The following is a 22,580-nucleotide window of genomic DNA, read 5'->3' as shown; positions in this document are numbered from 1 at the left end:
TCCCCCCCTTGAAGGCCTGTCCCCCCTTGAAGGCCTGTCCCCCCCTTGAAGGCCTGCCTGCCTGTTCCCATTGAAGGCTTGTCCCCCCCTGAAGGCCTGCACCCCCCCGAAGGCCTGCACCCCCATCGAAGGCCTGCACCACCCCGAAGGCCTACACCCCCCTCGAAGGCCTGTCCCCCCCTTGAAGGTCTGTGCCCTCCCTTGAAGGCCTGCACCCCCCCGACGGCCTGTCACCCCTCCTGAAGGCCTGCACTCCCCTGAAGGCTTGTCCCCCACTTTGAAGGCTTGCCTGCCTATTCTTCATGAAGGCCTGTCCCCCTGAAGGCCTGTCTCCCCCCCCTCAATAAGGTCTGCCTGCCCGCCCCACCCTGAAGGCCTGCTGCCCCCCCCACTACCTCGAAGGACCACTCAGCTCGGCCCCACCACCACCACCACGAAGCACTGCTCTTTCCCCCGGCCTCCACGCTTCATTTCCCTGGGGAAACAGCCTGCAGCAAGATCGCGCGATGCCAGCGATCTTTGCTTGCTTCGGCTGTTTCCTCCGCCGCGGTCCCGCCCCTCCTCTGACGTCAGAGGAGGGGCGGCACCGTGGCGGAGGAAACAGCCGAAGCAGGCAAAGATCGCTAGCATCGCGATCTTGCTGCAGGCTGTTTCCAAACGCGACACCCCGCGCAGGGGGGGGGAAACCGGACCGGACTGGGAGCACCCCCTCAGAGCTTGGCACCCGGGGCGGACCGCCCCCCACGACCCCCCATGGTACGCCACTGGTATAAGCACAGAAGTCTTCATCGGTCTCAATTTTTTATGTATTTTTTCATATATAAATTTTAATACTTCATTTAATAAATAAGTTTTTGAAAAAAGTACTCATCTCTTTTAGAGAAGCATAGCAGGGGCTCTTCACCAACATAGGCTATGTTTCACAAACTTTTCCGGCAGTATTCATGGAACCGGCATAACAAAGGGGAAAATACCTTGATAAAGCCCCCTGGGCGAAACAGCCTATGTTGGTGAAGAGCCCCTGCTATGCTTCTCTAAAAGAGATGAGTACTTTTTTCAAAAACTTATTTATTAAATGAAGTATTAAAATTTATATATGAAAAAATACATAAAAAATTGAGACCGATGAAGACTTCTGTGCTTATACATCTGTGAATGAAACTTTCTCACAGTATGCACCGCTGAGGTCCTAAACGGATAAATAATATCTGCATCTAAGGTTGTCCACAAGGTTTAGCCTGCATGAATTTTATCAGCGGATTATCAAAATGGCTTATTGCAGTCTTTAGCAAGCTTCCTAGGAGTCTCTGATACTGACATGCAAATGGGCTTATGAATATTGCAAATGGGCTTATGAATATTGAAACGAGCACTCTGTTGGATTCTTGAACATCACCGAGGCAATGTTATGGTTTCAATCATTGGTCCACCTCCATCCTTTTTATAAGAATGCAATAATTCATCAAGTGCTATAATTGATATTTTTTTTAAAAAATTCAGTAAATTTTATAATTTTATATAAATAAAGTTATTGTGATTGTTAAAGTTAATAATAAAGTTGTAGGCTGGATTGTGAATTACCGAAAGAGCAATCTGATGCCGACTCAATCCCTGGAGTATGTGAGAGTCTCATTTTGAAATGGCTACCGGTCATGTCTTTCTTTCATAGGCATAAAGACAGAAGCTGTGCTCCCAAATTTCTTGTCTCTTGGCCAAGTCTGCTCTGTTGATGTGAGACTATCTGCAAGTCCTGGGGTCCATGATGATAGAGGTGTGCCTAGGGCAAGAGCCCACATGCATCCTCTTCAAACAGCATTGCTTTCCCGCTGGTCTCCACAAGCAGATGCCTTTGAGAAGCCTCTGCCCTGGACTTTCAAGGCTCGTGCCTAAGGCTCTGAATGGCCCTGACACCTAAGGTCCCATCCACAGGAGGGGCCTTAAATAACTTGGGCCAATCAGAATCTCCCTGGTGCATTCCAAGGGGAGGAGAAGGCCCGCTATCAAGTTTCCAAGTTTATTAAAAATTTGATTAAATGCTTATCATCTTCTAAGCATTTTACAATAATAAAGTGGGGGTGATAAACAACAATTAACATAACGTAAATAAACTTACAATAAGAACAAAAGGAAGGAGGAGAGATCTACAATATTTATAAGAAAAGTAGACAAAGGGAAAACACAAAAGGTGGTAAGGGAGAAGAGAACAAGGGGGGGATTTAAGAGAGTAAAATAAAGATACTTTATTCATAGGCATCTTTAAAGAGGAAACATTTTAGCCAACCTTTGAATTTATCTATGTTTTGGTCTGCCCTGATGTGAGTTGGAAGAGAATTCCAGGTCATGGAAGCTGTTACAGAAAAGATAGAAACCAGACAGGTACTGATGATTTTTAAGGAGGGTATTTAGAGTAGAAGTTGAGAGGTGCATCTTAGGGTTCTGGGTGGATCATGTGGAATTAGAAGTCTATCTATGAAGACAGGTTCATTGGTCTTTTGGGTTTTGAATGTTAAGATGGCAATTTTATAAGTTATTCTGTGAGGACTGGGTAGCTAGTGTGCTTTCTTTAAGAAGGGGGGGGTAACATGATCATATTATTTAGAATTTGTAATAATTTTGATGGCAATGTTTTGTATTAATTGAAGACGTCTTAAGTCCTTTTGACACATACCTTTATACAGCGAGTTACAATAGTCAAGTTTAAAGATAATAGAATGGATCAATATATTAAGAGAATGAGAATCTAAGATACTAGCTAAAGAGCGTATCATTTTAAGTTTGAAAAAACATTTTTTGACCATTGCGTTGATTTGGGGGCCAATAAGTTAATTTGATGTCAATTATACTTCAGTCAAAATCTTAGGGGTTAACTGATTTGATCGGAATATTCTCGATAGTTAACGGCGCTATGAGTTGCATGTTATCTTTCCATGGGAAAAGGAGACAATTTGTTTTTGAGATGCTGAGGGAGAGCATATTGTCACTTAACCAATCTCTGATTTTTTTCTAGTTTTGCGTTGATGGAATTTATGTCAGTGGGATTGGATGGATCAATGGTGTGAATGATTTGTATGTCGTCGGTGTACGCAAAAGCAGAGAAGCCAGATTGACTGTCAAAGAGTCAGTAGGGGAGCCAGATAGATATTAAAAAGTAACGGGAAGAGAATGGAGCCTTGAAGAATACCGAAGTTGTTCTGAAAAGTGGAGGAGGTGGGATCATTGAAAGATACTGAGGGTAATAAAAGAACTGAGAAACGAAATAGCAGAGACACTTCGCCAAATATGTAACCTCTCCCTAAAAACTGGGGAGATCCCAGAGGACTGGAAAATAGCAAACGTCACGCCCATCTTTAAGAAGGGATCAAGGGGTGACCCGGGGAACTACAGGCCTGTGAGCTTGACCTCGGTTCCAGGAAAGATGATGGAAGCAATGGTAAAGGACACAATCTGCGAACACATAGAAAACAATGGACAACTGAAGGAGAGCCAGCATGGCTTCTGCAAGGGAAGGTCATGCCTCACGAATTTACTGTACTTCTTTGAGGGAATAAACAGTCAGATGGATAAGGGGGAATCCATAGACATCATTTACCTTGACTTCCAAAAAGTCTTCGACAAGGTACTTCACGAACGGCTACTTAAAAAGCTGTGGAACCACGGGGTGCAAGGGGATATCTACCGATGGATCAAACACTGGTTGGCGGGCAGGAAACAAAGGGTTGGAGTAAAGGGCAAATACTCAGATTGGCAATGGGTCACGAGCGGAGTTCCGCAGGGGTCGGTGCTGGGACCCCTACTGTTCAACATATTTATCAATGATCTGGAGATAGGGACTAAATGTGAGGTTATCAAATTTGCTGATGACACCAAACTCTGCAGCAGGGTTAGAAACACGGAAGACTGCAAAGACCTGCAAAGGGACCTAACGAGACTGGAAGACTGGGCAAAAAAGTGGCAAATGAGTTTTAACATAGAGAAATGCAAGGTCATGCATGTAGGGAAAAAGAACCCGATGTTCAGCTACAAAATGGGGGGAACACTGCTAGGGGTGAATAACCTGGAAAGGGACCTGGGGGTGATGGTCAACACATCACTGAAACCATCGGCGCAATGTGCGACAGCCTCAAAGAAAGCTAACAGAATGCTGGGCATCATCAAAAAGGGTATCACAACCCGGACGAAGGAAGTCATCATGCCGCTGTACCGCGCAATGGTGCGACCGCACCTGGAGTACTGTGTTCAATACTGGTCACCGTACCTCAAGAAGGACATGGCGGTACTCGAGGGAGTGCAGAGGAGGGCGACTAAACTGATAAAAGGTATGGAAAATTTTTCATACGCCGACAGGTTAAAAATGCTGGGGCTGTTCTCCCTGGAGAAGAGGAGACTTAGAGGGGACATGATAGAAACCTTCAAAATCCTTAAGGGCATAGAGAAAGTGAATAAGGATAGATTCTTCAAACTGTGGGGAGCCACAAGCACTAGGGGTCACTCGGAGAAATTGAAAGGGGACAGGTTTAGAACAAATGCTAGGAAGTTCTTTTTTACACAGAGGGTGGTGGACACATGGAACGCGCTTCCGGAAGATGTGATAGGCCGGAACTCTGTACAGGGGTTCAAGGAGGGTTTGGCAGGTTCCTGGAGGATAAAGGGATAGAGGGGTACAGATAAAACTGAGGTAGGTTATAGAAGTGGTCAGAAACCACTTCACAGGTCACGGACCTGATGGGCCGCCGCGGGAGCGGACCGCTGAGCAGGATGGACCTCGGTCTGACCCAGTGGAGGCAACTTCTTATGTTCTTATACTGTAGAAGTTCGGTCAGTAAAGTAAGAACTAAACCATTCAAGAATCTGATTGGAGATAACGATCGAGGCAAGCCTGTTAAGTAAAAGCAGATGACCTATTGTGTCTCATGTTGAAAGATCAAGGGATATAAGAATAACTGATTTATGTTAATCAAGGTAGTATTGAACAGATGTTGCAAGACCTAGTAAGGAATATTCAGTTGAATGAGTTTTGCGAAAACCTGTTTGGTTGGGGTGCAGTATTTGAGCTTTGTGTACGAAATCTGAGATTTGATTGAATACGATCTTTTCTGTTAATTTTGCTAAGAAGGGAAGGTTAGTGATTCACCTATAATTTGAGCATTTCTGGGTGCCACCTTTAAGATTTATGATAATGGGATAGATAGTAGAGTGTTTCCAAGTGTTGGGCAGTGTAGCTGTAGTAAGACTCCTATAAATGAGTTTGAGATTGTAAAGAACAAAAATGGAGAAATGACGTTTTAGGATAAAAGGGGGAATAGACTTAGAATTTGAACCTTTTGTGTTAAGAGACTGCATGATGTGTTGGAGCTCTTTTAGGGAAGGAAGGGCGAAGTTAGAATAGGAGGAACTTAATGGATTAAGTTTTGTATCTTCGAGAGAGGAAGAAGAACAAGTTTTACTTTTAATTGTTTTCCTAACGTTATTGATTTTTTTCTTAGAAGAAGTTGGCGAGATTTTGTGCAGAGAGGGAGTCTACTTTGGAAATAGCTAGTTTCTGGTTAAATTGGGTAAGTTTTTGAGAATTTAAAAGAGAGCAGATGAGTTCTTTGCTTTGGCCAGCCATCTAAGGTTAAGGTAAGGGGGAGAGGACAGGGGTCATCAGAGGCACTGGGGAGGGAGTTCACATGGTGGGAGAGAGTGGCATCGTTTGTGGCAGGAGAGTAAGCATCCCTCTCACTGCTAAGGGGACGCTGGGGGGAGGTGTTGCTTAGTGGCAGGAGAGAGTGGGCATATCTCCCGCTGTCGGGTGGAGGGTTGCTTGACTTCAGCGACTCAATTTGTTGTTGGGTGGTTTTTTGTTATTTTGCGTTTATTCTGTGCATATGCCCATCACAGTCACCAATGATGCAAATTTAGCAAATCTTCGCAACTTTCTGACAATCTCATTTGCAAGAGCATTTTTTGGAGAACAATTCGCTTTTTTAAAATCGCTACTATAACGGCTGGGATAACGGCTCATTGGTTTTTAATGCGACTTTTTGAGAATCTAGGTTTCAGTGTTTTAAATCAATGAAAAAAAAACCTCCTATTGTAATGCATTCTGAGTTGTAATTTTTAAATAGAAGAATGTAAAGACTTAAGCAAGGAACAGTAAATTTTTTTCAAGTCCAGGTAGTGTTTATCATAATAAGGAGACAACAGAAGAACCATGATGGAAACATCTGAACCAAAGAGAAGTTAATTTTCAGTACAGGTTACACTAAAGAAAGAGAAAATACTTTTCACTTACTGCAACACATAACATGGAGCTGTCAGGCCTCCATGCTGCTCGTTTGTAGGGTCCATACTGTATAGCTGCTTTTGCAGATTCTTTGTAACTTATAATCAAAACACTGGGCTGTGAAAAGAGAACAAAGAAAAATCAGCATTAGTGTTCTTGCCCATAACCAGGAAACAAGGTTAGACAAAAAGTTCAGACCAGAAGAACCTCTTTGTAACATTTGTTAAGATGAAGTTCACAGGCTCAAATTCATGTACGGTAGTTGGCTCAATCTTTTGGCCTTCCAATGCAGACAACAGGATAATTCTATAGGAAGGCATTTATTTAAATACTTTTCTTAAAACTCCTCCTCCAGCAGTGCGTGCACACCCCTCTTGGGGGTAATAGTGGACAAGACCATGAAGCCGTCAGCACAGTGCACAGTGGCCACTAAGAAAGCAAATAGAATGCTAGGTATAATCAAGAAGGGTATTACAACCAGGACGAAAGAAGTTATCCTGCCGTTGTATCGGACGATGGTGCGCCCGCATCTGGAGTACTGCGTCCAATATTGGTCGCCGTACCTAAAAAAGGATATGGCGATACTCGAGAGGGTTCAGAAGAGGGCAACACATTTGATAAAAGGTATGGAAAACCTTTCATACGCTGAAAGACTGGAGAAACTGAGGCTCTTTTCCCTGGAGAAGCGGAGACTTAGAGGGGATATGATAGAGACTTACAAAATCATGAAGGGCATAGAGAAAGTGGAGAGGGACAGATTCTTCAAACTTTCAACAACTACAAGAACGAGAGGGCATTCAGAAAAATTAAAAGGGGACAGATTCAGAACCAATGCGAGAAAGTTCTTCCAGATGGCGTGATAGGACAGGGTACGGTATTGGAGTTCAAGAAGGGATTGGACAATTTCCTGAAGGAAAAGGGGAAAGAAGGGTATAGATAGAGGGTTACTATACAGGTCCTGGACCTGATGGGCCGCCGCGTGAGCAGACTGCTGGGCATGATGGACCCCTGGTCTGACCCAGCAGAGGCACTGCTTATGTTCTTAAAAGCTCTAAAGTTATTCCCCAGGTATTAAAAAATAGAACCCCCCCCCCCCCCAAACAAGCAGACACCTTGTTCCAGTTCTTGGTCAAAACAGCCAAAGGTGAAGTCTCACAAAGAATGAGGAAGATAAAATCAGGACTTACCTGATAATTTTCTTTCCCTTAATCATAGCAGATGAATCCAGACAGATGGGACATGTCCATCTACTAGCAGGCAGAGATAGAGAGCACTGAATTGCATGATGGATATAGGAAGGCACACTCCCTAGCACTTCAGTTTTACTCTTAACAAAGCAGAAGAAAAGTACCCAGCCAGTCAAAGCCTTGACTCCCTCCTCTTCTGAAATGTTTCACTTAAAGTGACAATAGTCCTGTGAAATCAACTCCACTGGAACAAACCCGTATGAAACCTGTCCTAAGAGAAAACATGTTATAACACAAGAACCACAACTACCAACAAGCAGTACTACAGCAATCAGGGTGGGACCCTAGATTCGTCTGCTGTGATTAAGGGAAAAAAAATGGTCAAGTGATAATTTTCCTTCCCTGTCATCAACACCAGACGAATCCAGACAGCTAGAATGAAGCAATACAATCCTCCATTGGGGAGGAGGTAGAAGACAAAGCTGCAAAAAGCACCAATACCCTGAAAACAGAATTGCTCCAAGCTGCCACATCCACCCTATAAATGCTTAGCAAATGTGTGCAGTGATGACCCAGAGTCGCCCGACAAATCTCTTCCAAAGAAAACAGACAGTCGCGACTCCGTTCAGGATGTCATGAGTACCCTAATAGAGTGTGTTTTCAACAAATGCAAAGTGGATTTGGTGGCCAACAGATACGCAGATAGAACTGTATCCTGAATCCACTGAGCAATGGAGGCCTTTGACGACACCATCCCGAATAGCACAAACAAATAATTCAAGTGACAAAACTCAGTGGAGTATGCAGGTATCACCTGAAAACCCTGTGCCCATTCAATATCTTCCAGATATTCGTGCTCACAAAATGACAAGAGGAACAAGGGCCGATTCAGATGAAAAGCCAACAAGACCTTAGGCAGGAAGGAGGGTACCTTATGAAGAGTCACTCCAGCCTCTGAAAAACTAAGAAATTAATCTCTACAACGACCACCACCTTACAACTCAACGGCCTAACTTATCCTATTAACCCCACCATCAAAATCCTGGGAGTCATCCTAGACCGCTGCCTGACCTTCGAAGACCACACCAACACCCAGGTCAAAAAATGCTTTCATACCCTCTGGAAACTTCGCACCATCAAACATTACTTTGACTTCCCCTCCTTCAAACTGCTGGTTCAATCCCTAATCCTAAGCACACTGGATTACTGTAATATAATTCATATAGGCTCCTACAAGAAAACCATCCAGCGACTGAGACTTATCCAAAACACTGCAGTCCGCCTAATCTTTGGCCTCAAAAAGTCAGACCATATCACCCCTTATTATAAAAAACTACACTGGCTGCCAATAGAAGCGAGAGTCATCTTCAAATTCGCCTGTCTCTGCTTTAAAACCTTAACTGGCTTATCACCGATTTATCTGTCTCACCACTTCGTGTTCCCCAAAACCACAAGCACGCGTAATACCAACCTGTTTACCTACCCTTCCCCAAAGGGATGCACCTACAAAAGATTCTTCAACAGAACTCTCTCATACCAAGCTGGCAGATGGTCAAACTGCCTGACCACCCTTATTTCATCGGCCCCATGTTACTTATCCTTCAGGAAATCTCTCAAATCTTTCCTCTACGACAAATTTCTTGAACCTCCCCCATCACCAAATAACTAAAGACTACCTCATTAGTTGGCCTCTCGCACTGCCTCACCACTACAAACTCAACCCTGCTGTATATGTACTGTCCCCTGTATGATAAACCTACTTTGTTTCTTTACTGTATAAAATACCTATACTGAATATGTACAGTTCGCATTGTATCATCGCTGTAAATGTACAGTCTCTTGCTCTGTAAACCGCTCTGAACTGTTTGTGGTACTGCGGTATATAAAAAATAAAGTTATTATTATTATTACTAATTCTCCTTCAAATGGCTGTTATCCATTTGTCTTTTCTACTCTCCCCTGTCTATTCCCTCACTACACCTACCTCAGATATTCCTTTTTAGCTCTTTTCTGCTTCTTTCTTACCCTTCTCGTCTTTTCCACTTTTCAACTACCTATCAAATTTCCATCTTCTCTCCTATTCCCCATCTCATTCCTCTATTCCCTTTCATCATCAATGTACCTCCATTACCAAATTTCTACCCTCTGTTATATCTATCCTCTTATCTGTTTCCTTGCTACCTTTTCCACCCCCTCCAGGTTCTACCATTCTCGGTATCTTCCTTCCTCCACCTTTATAGCCCAGAATCTCCTCCCTGCCCTCGTAGCCTGACATCTTTCTATCTCTTCCTTGCTGCACTCTCCTCCTCTCATCCCTCACTCCCGTTTCCAGGCATCTCTCCATTCTGTTCCTGGATCCAATATCTCCCTCCTTCTCCCCTTCCACCTCCTGTGTATCTCTCTCTTTCTCTCATCTACACCTATGTCCAATACCTCTCTCTCTGCAGTGAGAACTCATGGCAGTAAATTAGCTAGCGGTTCTGCATAGGCAGGAGCAAAGGAAGATCACTCCTCCCATGATTCACTGCTGGACCATCAGGGATACTTAAGGTACACAAGGGAGGCAAGAGGAAGATAAAAATAATTAGAATCGGCTGGGACAGGAGGGATCCCTCTTGTCCTGGCCCCTACTGGACCATCAGGTCTCACAGCATGCCTGATGGAGGCCTACAAGGCATTGGGAGGAAGGATACAGAAACTAGCAGGGAGGGAGGGGAGCTGGGTGCAGAAACTGGCAGGGCAAGGGAAGGAGTGAATGAGGAGGCTGGATGCAGAGCCTGGTAGAGCAGTAAGGGACAGGATGCAGAGCCTAGCCAGGCAAGGCACTTGAATATTAACACACACACAACGGTTTAAATTCGAGTCAACTTTTTTTCCTTCTTTTTTGGGGGGGAAAAAAAGGTTACCTCAATTTATATTGAGGTCTGTTTATATTCCAGTATATATGGTATGTATTTATTTATTTAAAAAATTTTTTTTTTTTAAATTATATTTTTATTATTTTCAACTTAAATTTCAAGTATTACACTTGTACAGAAAGCAAGAATAGAATGGATATCAAATACAATAGTAATATAATTCCTAAGTTAACAATTATACTATTTATGCTCAAGTCCACAAATTAAGATCCAAGAATTAAAGAAACTTGGCGAAGAAAAAAAAAAAAAAAGGAACAGTAATAATAACAGAAAACTGAGAGCTATAGCATTGAGATAGGGGTCACAATATCTAAATTATAGGGCTCAAAGATTGTTAACATTCAGACGAGACATAGCCACGAAGTTAGTCAGTTGTGAAGGTTCAAAAAACACATATTTAAACGTACGATAATATACAATACACTTACACGGATGTCTCAAATAAAAAGTTGCCCCCAAAGATAAAACCCCAGGTTTCAAAAGAAGAAATTCACGGCGGCGCCTTTGCGTCTCCCGTGTCAGATCTGGGAACATTAATATTTTATAACCAAGAAAGCTTTTTTGTCTATTTTTAAAGTAATACTGAAGCCGAGGCTGCAGAGATCCAAGATGGCGATCTGAGAGCAGGACGCGCTGAGCTGCGTGTCCCAGGATCGTATTCGTTTGAAGTTTTCCTAGCGGTTTTTACTTACCGCGATGCCGAAGAGACGGGGCCGGAGTGCCGCTTCTGCCTCACGGCGCCCTTGAGCCCCGGGTCTCGGAAACATACAAGATCTCCTGAGGCGCATGCAAGAGGCCACAGCGACGTCGGATGGCGGCCCGCAGAGGACACAGGGAGGCGAACCCGTTGTGGATACTCCTGGGCCCGATACCACGCTGAGCCCTGATGTTAGGGCACCGCCCCCGCAGCCCCAGACGACCAGCTCTCCCAGGGGCGGGGAAACCCCGGACTCAATGGTTTTCTCCTCTCCAGAGGCAAGGAAGGATTTACTGGAGAGCTTGGAGGTTGGGGCCCACTTTTCCAGGGCCCCCATGGAGATGTCTGGGGGAACACCATCTCAATCTGAGGGGGAAGGACAGAAGACTCCCCTCGAAGGACTTCAGGACGGTGAGCAATTTACACTTACACAAACTCCAATTGTACTGATTAAACCTGCAGTAGTGACTTTAGACTCTATTTGGGACTTAATGGCTGGTTTTGTTAAAAATATTACTCCTACATTTCAACAAATTGAAGAGAAAATTAAGGAACATGATAAGGAACTGAAGAACTTAAGAGAAGAAACAAATACTTCTAATTCATCAATTCAAAAAATAGAAAAAGAAATTGAATCATCGAAACAAATTCAAGAGATTTTAGTTAAAGACAATATTAACCTAAGGAAGAAGATTGAAATGCTTGAGAATAACTCACGTAGCAATAATTTAAGGTTAATTAATTTTCCAAGACTCGAGTTAGTAACACCTAGAGATATGCTTAAGAGATATCTAATGGAAAATTTAGAGATATCCAAGGATTCATTACCACCATTTTCAAGGGTTTATTACTTGCCTGATAAAGAACAAAATCAACAACCAAAAGTAAAATCTTCAGATCAAGAACCTTTAAATATTTCACAGGTTTTAGAAACATCTGAGAAGGATTTAGCATCACCAGCCACTATGATTATCACCTTAGCTTTGCCAATTGACAAAACATGGTTGTTATTTTAAAAATTTATATACCGTTTAAAACTAAACGGTTTACAAAGTTTACATACACAATATTTAAAATGAGCACATAATAAAAACAAACGGATTGTTAAAAGCAAAAAATAAAATAAGCATAAAAGCAATCTTCAAGAAATACCATAATATGGATAGAAAGATCATGGTTAATTCATCAACTTTGTCAGAAATATCTAAAAAAAGGCATCAACAAATAGCTGCATCTTTAGTAATTTTCTAAAGCTACCCTTTTCACAGCAATTTCGTATCTGCCCCACCAAGGAGTTCCATAACTTAATTCCTGCGTAGCAGAAAATCATTTTGCTAGTCTCAACAAGTCTTGGGTTCAAAGACGTCTTCAGTAGTACTAAATTCTCAGAATGCAAAGATCTTTTTGGTATATAACTGAACATATTGCTTTTAAGCAATTCTAGAATATTACCATACAAAAGTTGATGGCAAATCATCACAACTTTATACTGGACTCTCAAGGAGACTGGAAGCCAATGTAATTTTTTAAGATATGGTGAGATATGGTCATACTTGGGCAAACCTATTATGAGATGTGCCGCTGTGTTTTGTATAACCTGCAATGCTCTGCATCTTGCCTTTGTTAACCCAAGGTACAGGGCATTACAGTAAGAGTGTATCTGTGTTCTGTGTGTGTGAAAAAAAAAACGTGCTTTTCTATTGGCAAGGATAACCAATGGGACGTAGTGCTGCCAGGGTACAAACTCTATAGAAGAGACAGGACCCACAAGAAGGGTGGAGGAATAGCACTATACATAAAAGACTCCATTCCCTCGTCCGGGGTGGATATAGAACCAAAGGCGGAAGGACTGGAGTCATTATGGGTAAAATTACCAGGAAAAAGTGGCCTTGACATAAGATTGGGTCTATACTATCGTCCACCTGGACAAACGGAAGCAAACGACAAAGATCTGGCAGCAGAATTGAGGCGGGAAGGCAACAACAGGAATGTGACAGTAATGGGAGATTTTAACTACCCCGGAATAAACTGGAATATTGGAAACTCAAACTGTGCGAGGGAAACAGAATTCTTAGAGGCTGTGAGGGACTGCTTTATGGATCAGCTTGTCAAGGAACCAACAAGAGGATATGCCACTCTTGACCTAATCCTCAACGGAATAGGGGGACCTGCAAAAGAAGTGGAAGTAGTAGGACCACTAGGAAACAGCGATCACAACATGATCCAGTACAAATTAGGAGTAAGTACAGCAAAAGGGAAGAGAACCACAGTGACAACGTTCAACTTCAAGAAAGGGAACTATGATGCTATGAGAGCAATGGTAAGAAAAAAACTTAGAAACAGCTCAAGGAAAACAGAAACTGTAGAGCAAGCCTGGTCTCTATTCAAGGGCACAGTGCAAGAAGCACAACATATGTACATCCCCAGATTTAGAAAAGGGTGCAAAAAAAACCGAACAAAAGACCCTGCATGGATAAACAATGAGGTGAAGAAAGCGATAGGAGACAAGAAAAAATCATTCCGGAAATGGAAAAAGGACCAAACTGGGGAAAACTGGAATAAACACAGGAAACGCCAAAGAGAATGTCATCAAGTGGTTAGGAGAGCGAAAAGAGAATACGAAGAGAGACTGGCCAGGGAGGCAAAAAACTTCAAATCATTCTTCAGATATGTTAAGGGGAAGAAACCAGCGAGGGAGGAAGTAGGACCGTTGGATGATGGAGACAAAAAGGGAGTGATAAAGGAGCAAAAAGAGGTAGCCGACAGGTTAAACAAATTCTTCTCATCAGTCTTCACAAGCGAGGACACATCCAGTGTACCGGAACCTGACGTGATCTTCCATGGTGACCAAGAAGAAAAACTGTCAGCAATAGAGGTGAGCCATGAGGAGGTCCTCCAACAGATAGATAGATTGAAAAGCGACAAATCCCCAGGCCCGGATGGAATCCACCCTAGGGTACTAAAAGAATTAAGAAATGAGATAGCGGGAATACTCCAACGAGTTTGCAACCTATCCTTGAAAACTGGAGAGATTCCGGAGGACTGGAAGATAGCAAATGTTACACCTATCTTTAAAAGGGGTCAAGAGGAGACCCGGGAAACTATAGGCCGGTAAGTTTGACATCGGTTCCGGGCAAGATGGTGGAAGCACTGATAAAGGACAGCATCTGTGAGCACATCGAAAAAAATGGGCTGATGAAAGTGAGCCAACATGGCTTCTGCAAGGGAAGATCGTGCCAAACAAACTTACTGCACTTCTTTGAGGGGGTAAACAGCCAGTTGGACAAAGGGGAACCTGTAGACATCATTTACCTTGACTTCCAAAAGGCCTTTGACAAGGTACCCCATGAGCGGCTACTTAGGAAGCTGTGGAACTACGGGGTGGAAGGGGACGTACACAGATGGATCAAACACTGGTTGGCAGGCAGGAGACAGAGGGTTGGAGTGAAGGGTCACTACTCGGGCTGGAGGAAAGTCACGAGCGGAGTTCCGCAGGGGTCTGTACTTGGACCGCTGCTGTTCAATATATTTATAAATGACCTGGAAACGGGGACGAATTGTGAAGTTATAAAATTTGCGGACGACACTAAACTCTGTAGAAGGGTTAGAACTATGGAAGAGTGTGAGGACCTACAAAGGGACCTAAACAAACTGGAGGAGTGGTCGAATAAATGGCAGATGAAATTCAATGTAGGGAAATGCAAAGTCATGCATATAGGGAGAAAAAACCCGATGTTCAGCTACCAAATGGGGGGATTAGTATTAGAGGAAAGTAACCTTGAAAGAGATTTGGGTGTACTGGTGGATACAACAATGAAGTCAATGGCGCAATGCGCAGCAGCCGCGAAGAAGGCAAACAGAATGTTGGGTATTATTAAAAATGATATTACGACCAGAACAAAAGAAGTCATCCTGCCGTTGTATCGGGCAATGGTGCGCCCGCACCTGGAGTACTGTGTTCAGTATTGGTCACCGTACCTTAAGAAGGATATGGCAATACTTGAGAGGGTCCAGAGGAGAGCGACACGAATGATTAAGGGCATGGAAAACCTTTCATACACTGAAAGATTGGAGAGGCTGGAGCTCTTCTCCCTGGAAAAGCGGAGACTCAGAGGAGACATGATAGAAACCTACAAGATCATGAAGGGCATAGAGAAAGTAGAGAGAGATAGATTCTTCAAATTTTCAAAACATAAAAGAACAAGAGGGCATTCGGAAAAATTGGAAGGGGATAGATTCAAAACAAATGCTAGGAAGTTTTTCTTTACTCAGCGGGTGGTGGATACCTGGAATGCGCTTCCAGAGGACGTAATAGGGCAGAGTACGGTACTGGGGTTTAAGAAAGGATTGGACAATTTCCTGTTGGAAAAGGGAATAGAGGGGTATAGATAGAGGATTACTGCACAGGTCCTGGACCTGTTGGGCCGCCGCGTGAGCGGACTGCTGGGCACGATGGACCTCGGGTCTGACCCAGCAGAGGCATTGCTTATGTTCTTATGTTCTTATGACTGCAGGATTGATCTGTACTAATCTGGCTTGTTTAGTTATATAATGGAGTTGGAGAGGAAAAAGAGGGTGGGGTGGGCGAAAAGGCTGCAAAATAAACCTGCCAACTACATCACAGAAAGCAAATCGAATTTAAAAAAATTGACTCAATTGGCAAAATTGAATTGACAATATTTTCTTGAATCAGATAGCTCTAGTTTGGACTCATATCATTTGGTGAACTACCAACTGTCAGAGATCTCATTAAAAATGGGTTGTATTTGAGAGACATCAGTAATCAAGACAGATGAAATTACAGCACTGAACTAGTCAATGAACTAATGACTGGATTACTTGCTCAGTGGTACAAAGCAAATTCAAAATTCAGTGGCCCTTATTATAAACATTGTATATAAACAGAGATTTTTGGGCCAACAAAATGGCCCAAAAATGGAGGCCTCGGTTTATATTCAAGCCTCCTTTTTGATGATGGTGCTTTTTTCCTCCCCTCCCCACATGATGACCAACAGTGCTATTTTCCAACCCACACCACACTATCCCCAATGTCCAGCATTGCTGTCCTACACCTCCCTCTGACGACCAACACTGCTGTCTCCCCTGATGACTGGCATTACTATCTTCCTCCCCTCCACCCCGATGGATCTGCGTGTACTAAAGACTTGCTGGACTCCCTTTTCAGAATTCCAGAGAGCCAGCAAGCCTTGAGCATGTGCAGACGCTGAAGGCCCTTCACCAGCACTGAACATGGGCATCGGCTTCCTGAGTCCTGGAACTGTAAGTGCGATGTTGGTCTGGGGCGAGGGGGGAGCAGGTAGTGAAGGACAAAAGTAGCTAAGCCAAGGTTCTTTAATTCTCCAGCACTGCCATGGCCTCCTTTGTACTGTTCTTTTGTCACGGTCCACCCCCTTTCGAAGCAACTTCTGTTTCCGCTTGAGCAGACAGAAGAAAAAAGAACAGTGCAGAGGAGGCCATGAGCAGCAGTAGTTTTCTTGGTGAGCTTTGGAACCAGGTGAGTAGAAAGAAGGGAGAAATACTGAATGGGAGGGGAGGAGAGGAAGGAGATGGTGGCACACAGATGGAGGAGAGGAAAGGCAGGAGTGGTGGCACACGGAGAGAGGAGAGGAAGGAGATGGTGGCACACGGATGGAAGAGAGGAAAGAGATGGTGGCACATGGATGGAGGAGAAGGGAAGAGCTGGAAATATAGATTTGAGATGGAGATGAAAATCAGTGCCAAAGATGGATGTAGTGCAAGATGTGAAGAAGTTTACAAGTTTTATTTACATTTGATACACCGCATTGGTAATAACATCTATGCAGTTTACATATTAAAATAATTTTTTTTTTTTAATACATCTTTATTGATTTTCAAACTTTGACAGTGCAATACAATTAATTGAACATAAACACTAAATAAAATGCATTATGGATGGGCAGTCAGGATACATCATATGATTTTTATCTGCCATCATTTTTCTCTATTAGTGGCAAAGTACACTGGTAATCTCAAAACTTGGTGTAAAGCCTTTTAAGATACATGTTCATTAACATTTAACAAACTTCTAAGGTTGTGCCTTTGAAAGCCAGTAAAAAAAAAGGTGTTAGGATAGTCCAGTGGTTGGCAAACTGCGGCTCACGAGCCACTTGAGTACGGCTCGCGGCTCGTCTAGAGCAGGGGTGCCCAACCTGCATCCCTTCCCTTCTCACTGCCCTCCCCAAGTCACCACCTGGCTGGCTCAGAACTTCCTCTCCAACGTTAGAATTGATGTCGGGTGGCGAGAGTTAGTTGGCCCTGCGCTTCAGCGTCCTCTTTACGGGGAAGGGAAGCAGGGAGTGCTCAGAACTCGGCGGCGGCCTGTTCCCCAATGGCAGCAGGGGCAGCCTATTCCCCAATGGCGGTGGCTTGTGGAAGGGCAGGAAGAAAGAGAGGGGGGGATAGGGAGACAGAAAGAAAGGAGAAGGGAGACAGACAGAAAGAGGGCATGGAGAGAGGAAGAAAGAAAGAAATGGGGCACGCAGAGAGAAAGACTGACATACAGAAAGAAAGGGGGCATGGAGAGAGAAAGAAAGAAGGGGGCAGGGTGAAAGAAAGAAAAAGTTGGGGGAGGGAATGAGGTCTGGAGGAGAGGAAGCATACAGGAGGCTGAAAGAAGGAAAGAAATATTGAATGCACAATCAGAAGAATAAAGTGCAACCAGAGATTCATGAAATCACCAGACAACAAAGGTAGGAAAAATGATTTTATTTTCAATTTAGTGATCAAAATGTGTCGGTTTTGAGAATTTATATCTGCTGTCTATATTTTGCACTATGGCCCCCTTTTACTAAACCGCAATAGCGATTTTTAGCGCAGGGAGCCTATGAGCTTCGAGAGCAGCACAGGGCATTCAGCGCAGCTCCCTGCGCTAAAAACCGTTATCGCGGTTTAGTAAAAAGGGAGGGGGTAAATTTGTCTATTTTTGTATACTTGTACTGAGGTGACATTGCATAAAGTCATCTGCCTTGACCTCTTTGAAAACCAGCAGAATATAAATGATAATTAACATTTTCTCTGTGTACAGTATGCTTTGTGTTTTTAAAATTTTATTGTTGGTAGATCATTTTGACTTAGCCACGAAGGTAAGGGGGAGGGAGGGGTGCTGCTGAAGGACATCTAGTAATCCTTGCAGGCTTGACTGTGCAGGGAATTATTTTTGTAAAATCATGTTTTGTTATGTGACTGGCATTATTTAGACTTTAATTTCTATGAATGAATAGAATGAAAATTATATAAAATTGCTTGCTTGTTTTTATGTGCATGTGCTGAAGGGAAGTGGAGAGAGAGTGGGCTGAGGACGCTGAAGGGAAATGGGGAAGAGAGAGTGGGGAGAAGACGCTAATTTATAAATTGACAATTGTACAGAATATTGTTTCTTTTTATACTTTAATATAAGTTCAGTATAAAACTATTCGAGGCTTGTGTGGATGGGATCAGGTGGTTTGCGGGGATGGGGCGGGGACGGAGACAAATTTTTTCCCCGTGTCAATTTCTAGGCTCTGCCATGAATCGATTTAGACTACGTGTGGGCGAGCGGGGTGTCAGTTGGGATGACGTAGCCGTCGTAGCGCAAGTGGGCATGGGGTATGGCTCTCAAAAAAAAAAATCTTAAATCATTGTACTGCTGATTTTGGCTCTTTTGACTAATGAGTTTGCCTACCACTGGGATAGGGGGTATTATCTTTAAACGGAAATCACTATTGTAGAGGACCTAATTTCAGCCACGTGTGCACAACAGTTAAAATTAAACAAACACTATGATACTACCTACAGTATATTAGCCTAAGCTGATGATCTGCTGTTGCAAAGTGTCAAGCAACACAGAGCACTACTTAACCACCGTAAAAGGGAAGAAAAATAGCATCTTCCCTGCCAGCTACAACAAATACTGCCAACGAATGCTGTCAACCACACACATTAGACAATTTCAACCAAGCAAAACCATTCAACACAACGGGTCCTTTGTCTTAACCATGGCAGAACATGCTCGTATTCCACGGATTTTTTTTTTTTTTAAGTAAAAGATATATATAGATATATATTTGAATCCTATAATCTATAACCTGCCAAAAAAAAAAAAAAAATCTTTATATATTTAAACCACCAACTTGCTGAGGACTTTTTTTTTGGTCAGCAGAGAAAACCGCAGACTGCAAAACACAGAGAAGTTTCAGCGCTCAGCTCCAGCTCCCGGGACATCTCTTGGGCCAGATGGAGCGCTACCCCCTCCCCTCCCCCCCCCACCCCACCTTCCCGTTGACTATTTCCCTCACAGCACTTACTCTGCTGAACCAGACGCTGAGCTGGCTCCGAGATAACACTGCGAAAAGGAGCCTCTGGGAGTCGGGCTGGATGTGGAAGGGCTTCTCGACTGCCTTCAGCGGGCACAGCAGTCTCTTGGGCCAGCCGCTCAGGAAATACATGCTGAGCCTCCCCCCTCGGGCCCTCTTTAGGGGGGCTGACGCTCTCTCTCCCTCCTCAGGCTGAAAGTCCCGAACCGCCGGTGCGGGGGAGGGGAGAGAACGGAACGGGACAGCTGTCCACCGACGTCATGCAGCAAAAGGAGCCAGGAAAGCAGCCCATCCGTGCACCTCTAATGCTCCTCCTCCTCCTAAGCAGGCGACGACTCCAGCTGGCCGTGCGGCTCTGCTCTCGCGAGAAGAGCCGCCGGCCGCGAAATCTCGCGGCGCCGCTGATCTTCACGGGAGATGTAGCAGCGCGCGGGGTAGGACGTCTCAACAGCCGATTCCCCCTACTTCCATTATGTATTGGTACGTCAGGTCCGTTTGTGTTGGTTTGTTAATAATTAAGACCCTGTTTTAAATTGTAAATCGCTTTGAATTAATAATATTGCCATACATCAAAATTTTAATAAAACTTGAAACTTGAAGAAGGAGAAAGAGAAAATATTCTCATGAGAGAGGACTATTGCCTTGTGTACTACAACAACAACAACAGGGGGCTAGGCTGGTGGCGGTGTTTGAGGGCTTTCATATTTCCTTTTGGGAATAATAGCCGGGGTACTGCGGTGGGGTGGAGAGAAGGGAGAGAGTGTGTGCCTGAAGGGAGATTTCGGTGGGGGGGGGGGGATTTCTAGCGAGGTAGCATACAGTTAGTTCAGCAGCAAGGCTGTTGAATCGCTGTACATCTGAGAGGAGAACGGATGAACTTTCTCCCCCAAGGCTTGCTAACTCTCTTCCTGTGGGACTCTGGTGGGGTAGGGTTACCATATGGAATCAGAAAAAGGAGGCATTGGGGTTTTACTTCCACTGAAAACAATGGGGGTAAGGAGGATGGATTGAGGCATCTGGGTTTTACTTCCACTGAAAGCAATGGAAGTAAAACCCGGATGTCTCAATCTGTCCTCCTTTTTCTGGAGCCATATGGTAACCCTATCGGGTGGGGAAGTGTGTGGCACAGTGGTTAAACCTAAAGCCTCAGCATCTTTTTGAAAATGCTTCCACAGCTTTTCAGTGATTTTGGTTACTCTGGCATGTTAGTTGGACCGAGCTTTGTTTTATCCCAGATAAAACAAAGCTCTGTTTTATCTGTGAACTTATATGATACAGTGACCCCCCTGATGCAGGCATTCCTCAGACGCCGAAACACAGTGCTGTGTCGGGTCCACAGCTTCTGCTTGTGTTCTTTTATGAAATAAACAAGTTGGTTTTACATCAGTGATCTTCATTGTCCGTTCCCACTTCCTTTTGTACTGTTTTATACCCGTCGGTTCTCTGTCCTGTTGGACTTTTTGGTGTTTACGTGGTGAGTTTCATCCCAAGCTGCTCCTTGAGACCTTAATCCCCCCCCCAAAAAAAAAAACCCCACCCCAGATACATTAGATAGATTGTGAGCCCACCAGAACAGACGGGAAAAATGCTTGAGTACCTGAATAAATCCATGTAAACTGTTCTGAGCTCCCTGGGGAGAACAGTATAGAAAATTGAATAAATAACCCCCTCATTCTTGGTCAAAGTACTTAAGTGAAAATAAAAAAGCATGTGTTTTTGATAGTTTAGCAGACATTAAAAAGTTTAAGTAAAAAAGTTACTGACTAATAATACTTTTTCAGTAAAAGTAAAGTGTGGATTTACAAGAAAGAAGATTAGCAATGATAAGAACCTAATCTTTCGATCCAAGATGGCCGAAGGGACCCAGCTTAGATCTTTGTGCGAGTGTCTGGCTTACCTGCTACTAAGAGGAATTTTTTCTCATTTCCCTATGCCGAAAAGAAGAGGCCGAAGCACCGCTGAAGCCTCGCGGCGCTCTGACCCAGTTAGATTCGGCAACATCTACAAACTTCTTCGCTGGATGCAGGAATATCGGTGGCGGCGTCGGAATCCCCGTTGGAGGCACTCGGTGGCGAGTCAGAAGTGGTTTCCCCGGGACTGGAGATCTCGCTTAGCCCCGACGCTAGAGCACCTCCCCCTCTTCCTCGGACCGCCAGCTCTCCACAGGTCAAGGAGCTATCGGAAGGTGGTGAGCTCCCCTCCCGTGAGGCTTTGGACATCAGAGAGGGGAGCTTGGAGCAGGATTCCCGGTCGGAGAATCCCGTGGTGTCTGAGACTCTTAACAACAAGAGGGAGTAAAGCGTTCAGGAGAGACACCTACAGGAGGAGAAGTCAGTTGAATTAAGTACAAAAATTGTGCTTGAAAAACTTACTATAATAGAGAAGCCCCGAGAAATAACTCTAGAAGCTATATGGGATCTAGTGGCGGATCTGGCAAAATCTATCAAACCTCAACTATGCCAAGTTGAGCAAAAATTAAATACTCATGAAACATATATTAAAAGCTTACAAACTGATATGCAAGACATTAAAAATTCAAATATAACTACTAAACAGCTTACAGAAACATTAATGAGAGATTATATAAATTTGAGAAGGAAATTGGAAGCATTGGACAATCTTTCTTGTAATAATAATCTTAGATTAATCGATTTTCCTAGAGTGGCAACAATACCTCCGAGAGATATGTTAAAACGATGTATGATAGAAATATTGGGAATTTCAGAAGAATTGTTGCCACCGTTTACCCAGGTTTACTATTTGCCTACACGAAGAGAAGGACAACAACATCAAAAATTACAGAAATTACAAGAGGACCAACAGACATTAAACATTTCGACGATCTTGGAACAATCAGACAGGGAAATGGCGACACCTGCAACTTTACTTCTTACAGTTGCCTTGGCACCAGACAAAAACTGGTTGCTGAGACTTTACTTTAAAAATAAATTAAAAGATTTTTTGGGATACAGAATACAAATGTTCCCAGACCTGGCACAGGATACCCAAAAGCATCGTCGTGAATTTTTGATTTTAAAGCTGGGAGTTATTGCTCTTGGAGCTTCTTTCTTCTTACGACACCCATGTAAATGTGTGATATTATATCAAAAGCAAAAATATGTTTTCTTTGACCCTACTCAACTGACAACCTTTTTGCCGGCTGCACGCCTGAAAACAGGG

The 22,580-nt window shown here is 43.6% G+C and overlaps 1 protein-coding gene across 3 annotated transcripts in view; it reads right to left on the bottom strand.

Annotated features, from left to right (window-relative positions):
* Nucleotides 1-19,834, bottom strand: part of RIC1 (RIC1 homolog, RAB6A GEF complex partner 1) — a 241,028-nt gene extending 221,194 nt beyond the window's left edge. Inside the window, exons 1-2 of one of the 3 annotated variants that reach the window (XM_033925682.1) lie at nucleotides 19,392-19,834; nucleotides 6,275-6,382 (exon numbers count right to left, since the gene is read on the bottom strand). In XM_033925682.1, the coding sequence (XP_033781573.1) occupies nucleotides 6,275-6,382; nucleotides 19,392-19,532 (249 nt within the window). In that variant the 5' untranslated portion in view covers nucleotides 19,533-19,834. The remainder of the gene's footprint in view (nucleotides 1-6,274; nucleotides 6,383-19,391) is intronic. The other 2 variants (XM_033925675.1, XM_033925668.1) reach the window with 2 other exon arrangements.
* Nucleotides 19,835-22,580: the final 2,746 nt, after the last annotated feature.

The sequence above is a fragment of the Geotrypetes seraphini genome, chromosome 1 (assembly GCF_902459505.1).
Source record: "Geotrypetes seraphini chromosome 1, aGeoSer1.1, whole genome shotgun sequence".
In the NCBI taxonomy this organism is placed as follows: Eukaryota; Metazoa; Chordata; class Amphibia; order Gymnophiona; family Dermophiidae; genus Geotrypetes; species Geotrypetes seraphini.
The sequence above is the reverse complement of the archived record's forward strand: the minus strand, read 5'-3'. Positions and strand labels throughout refer to the sequence as shown.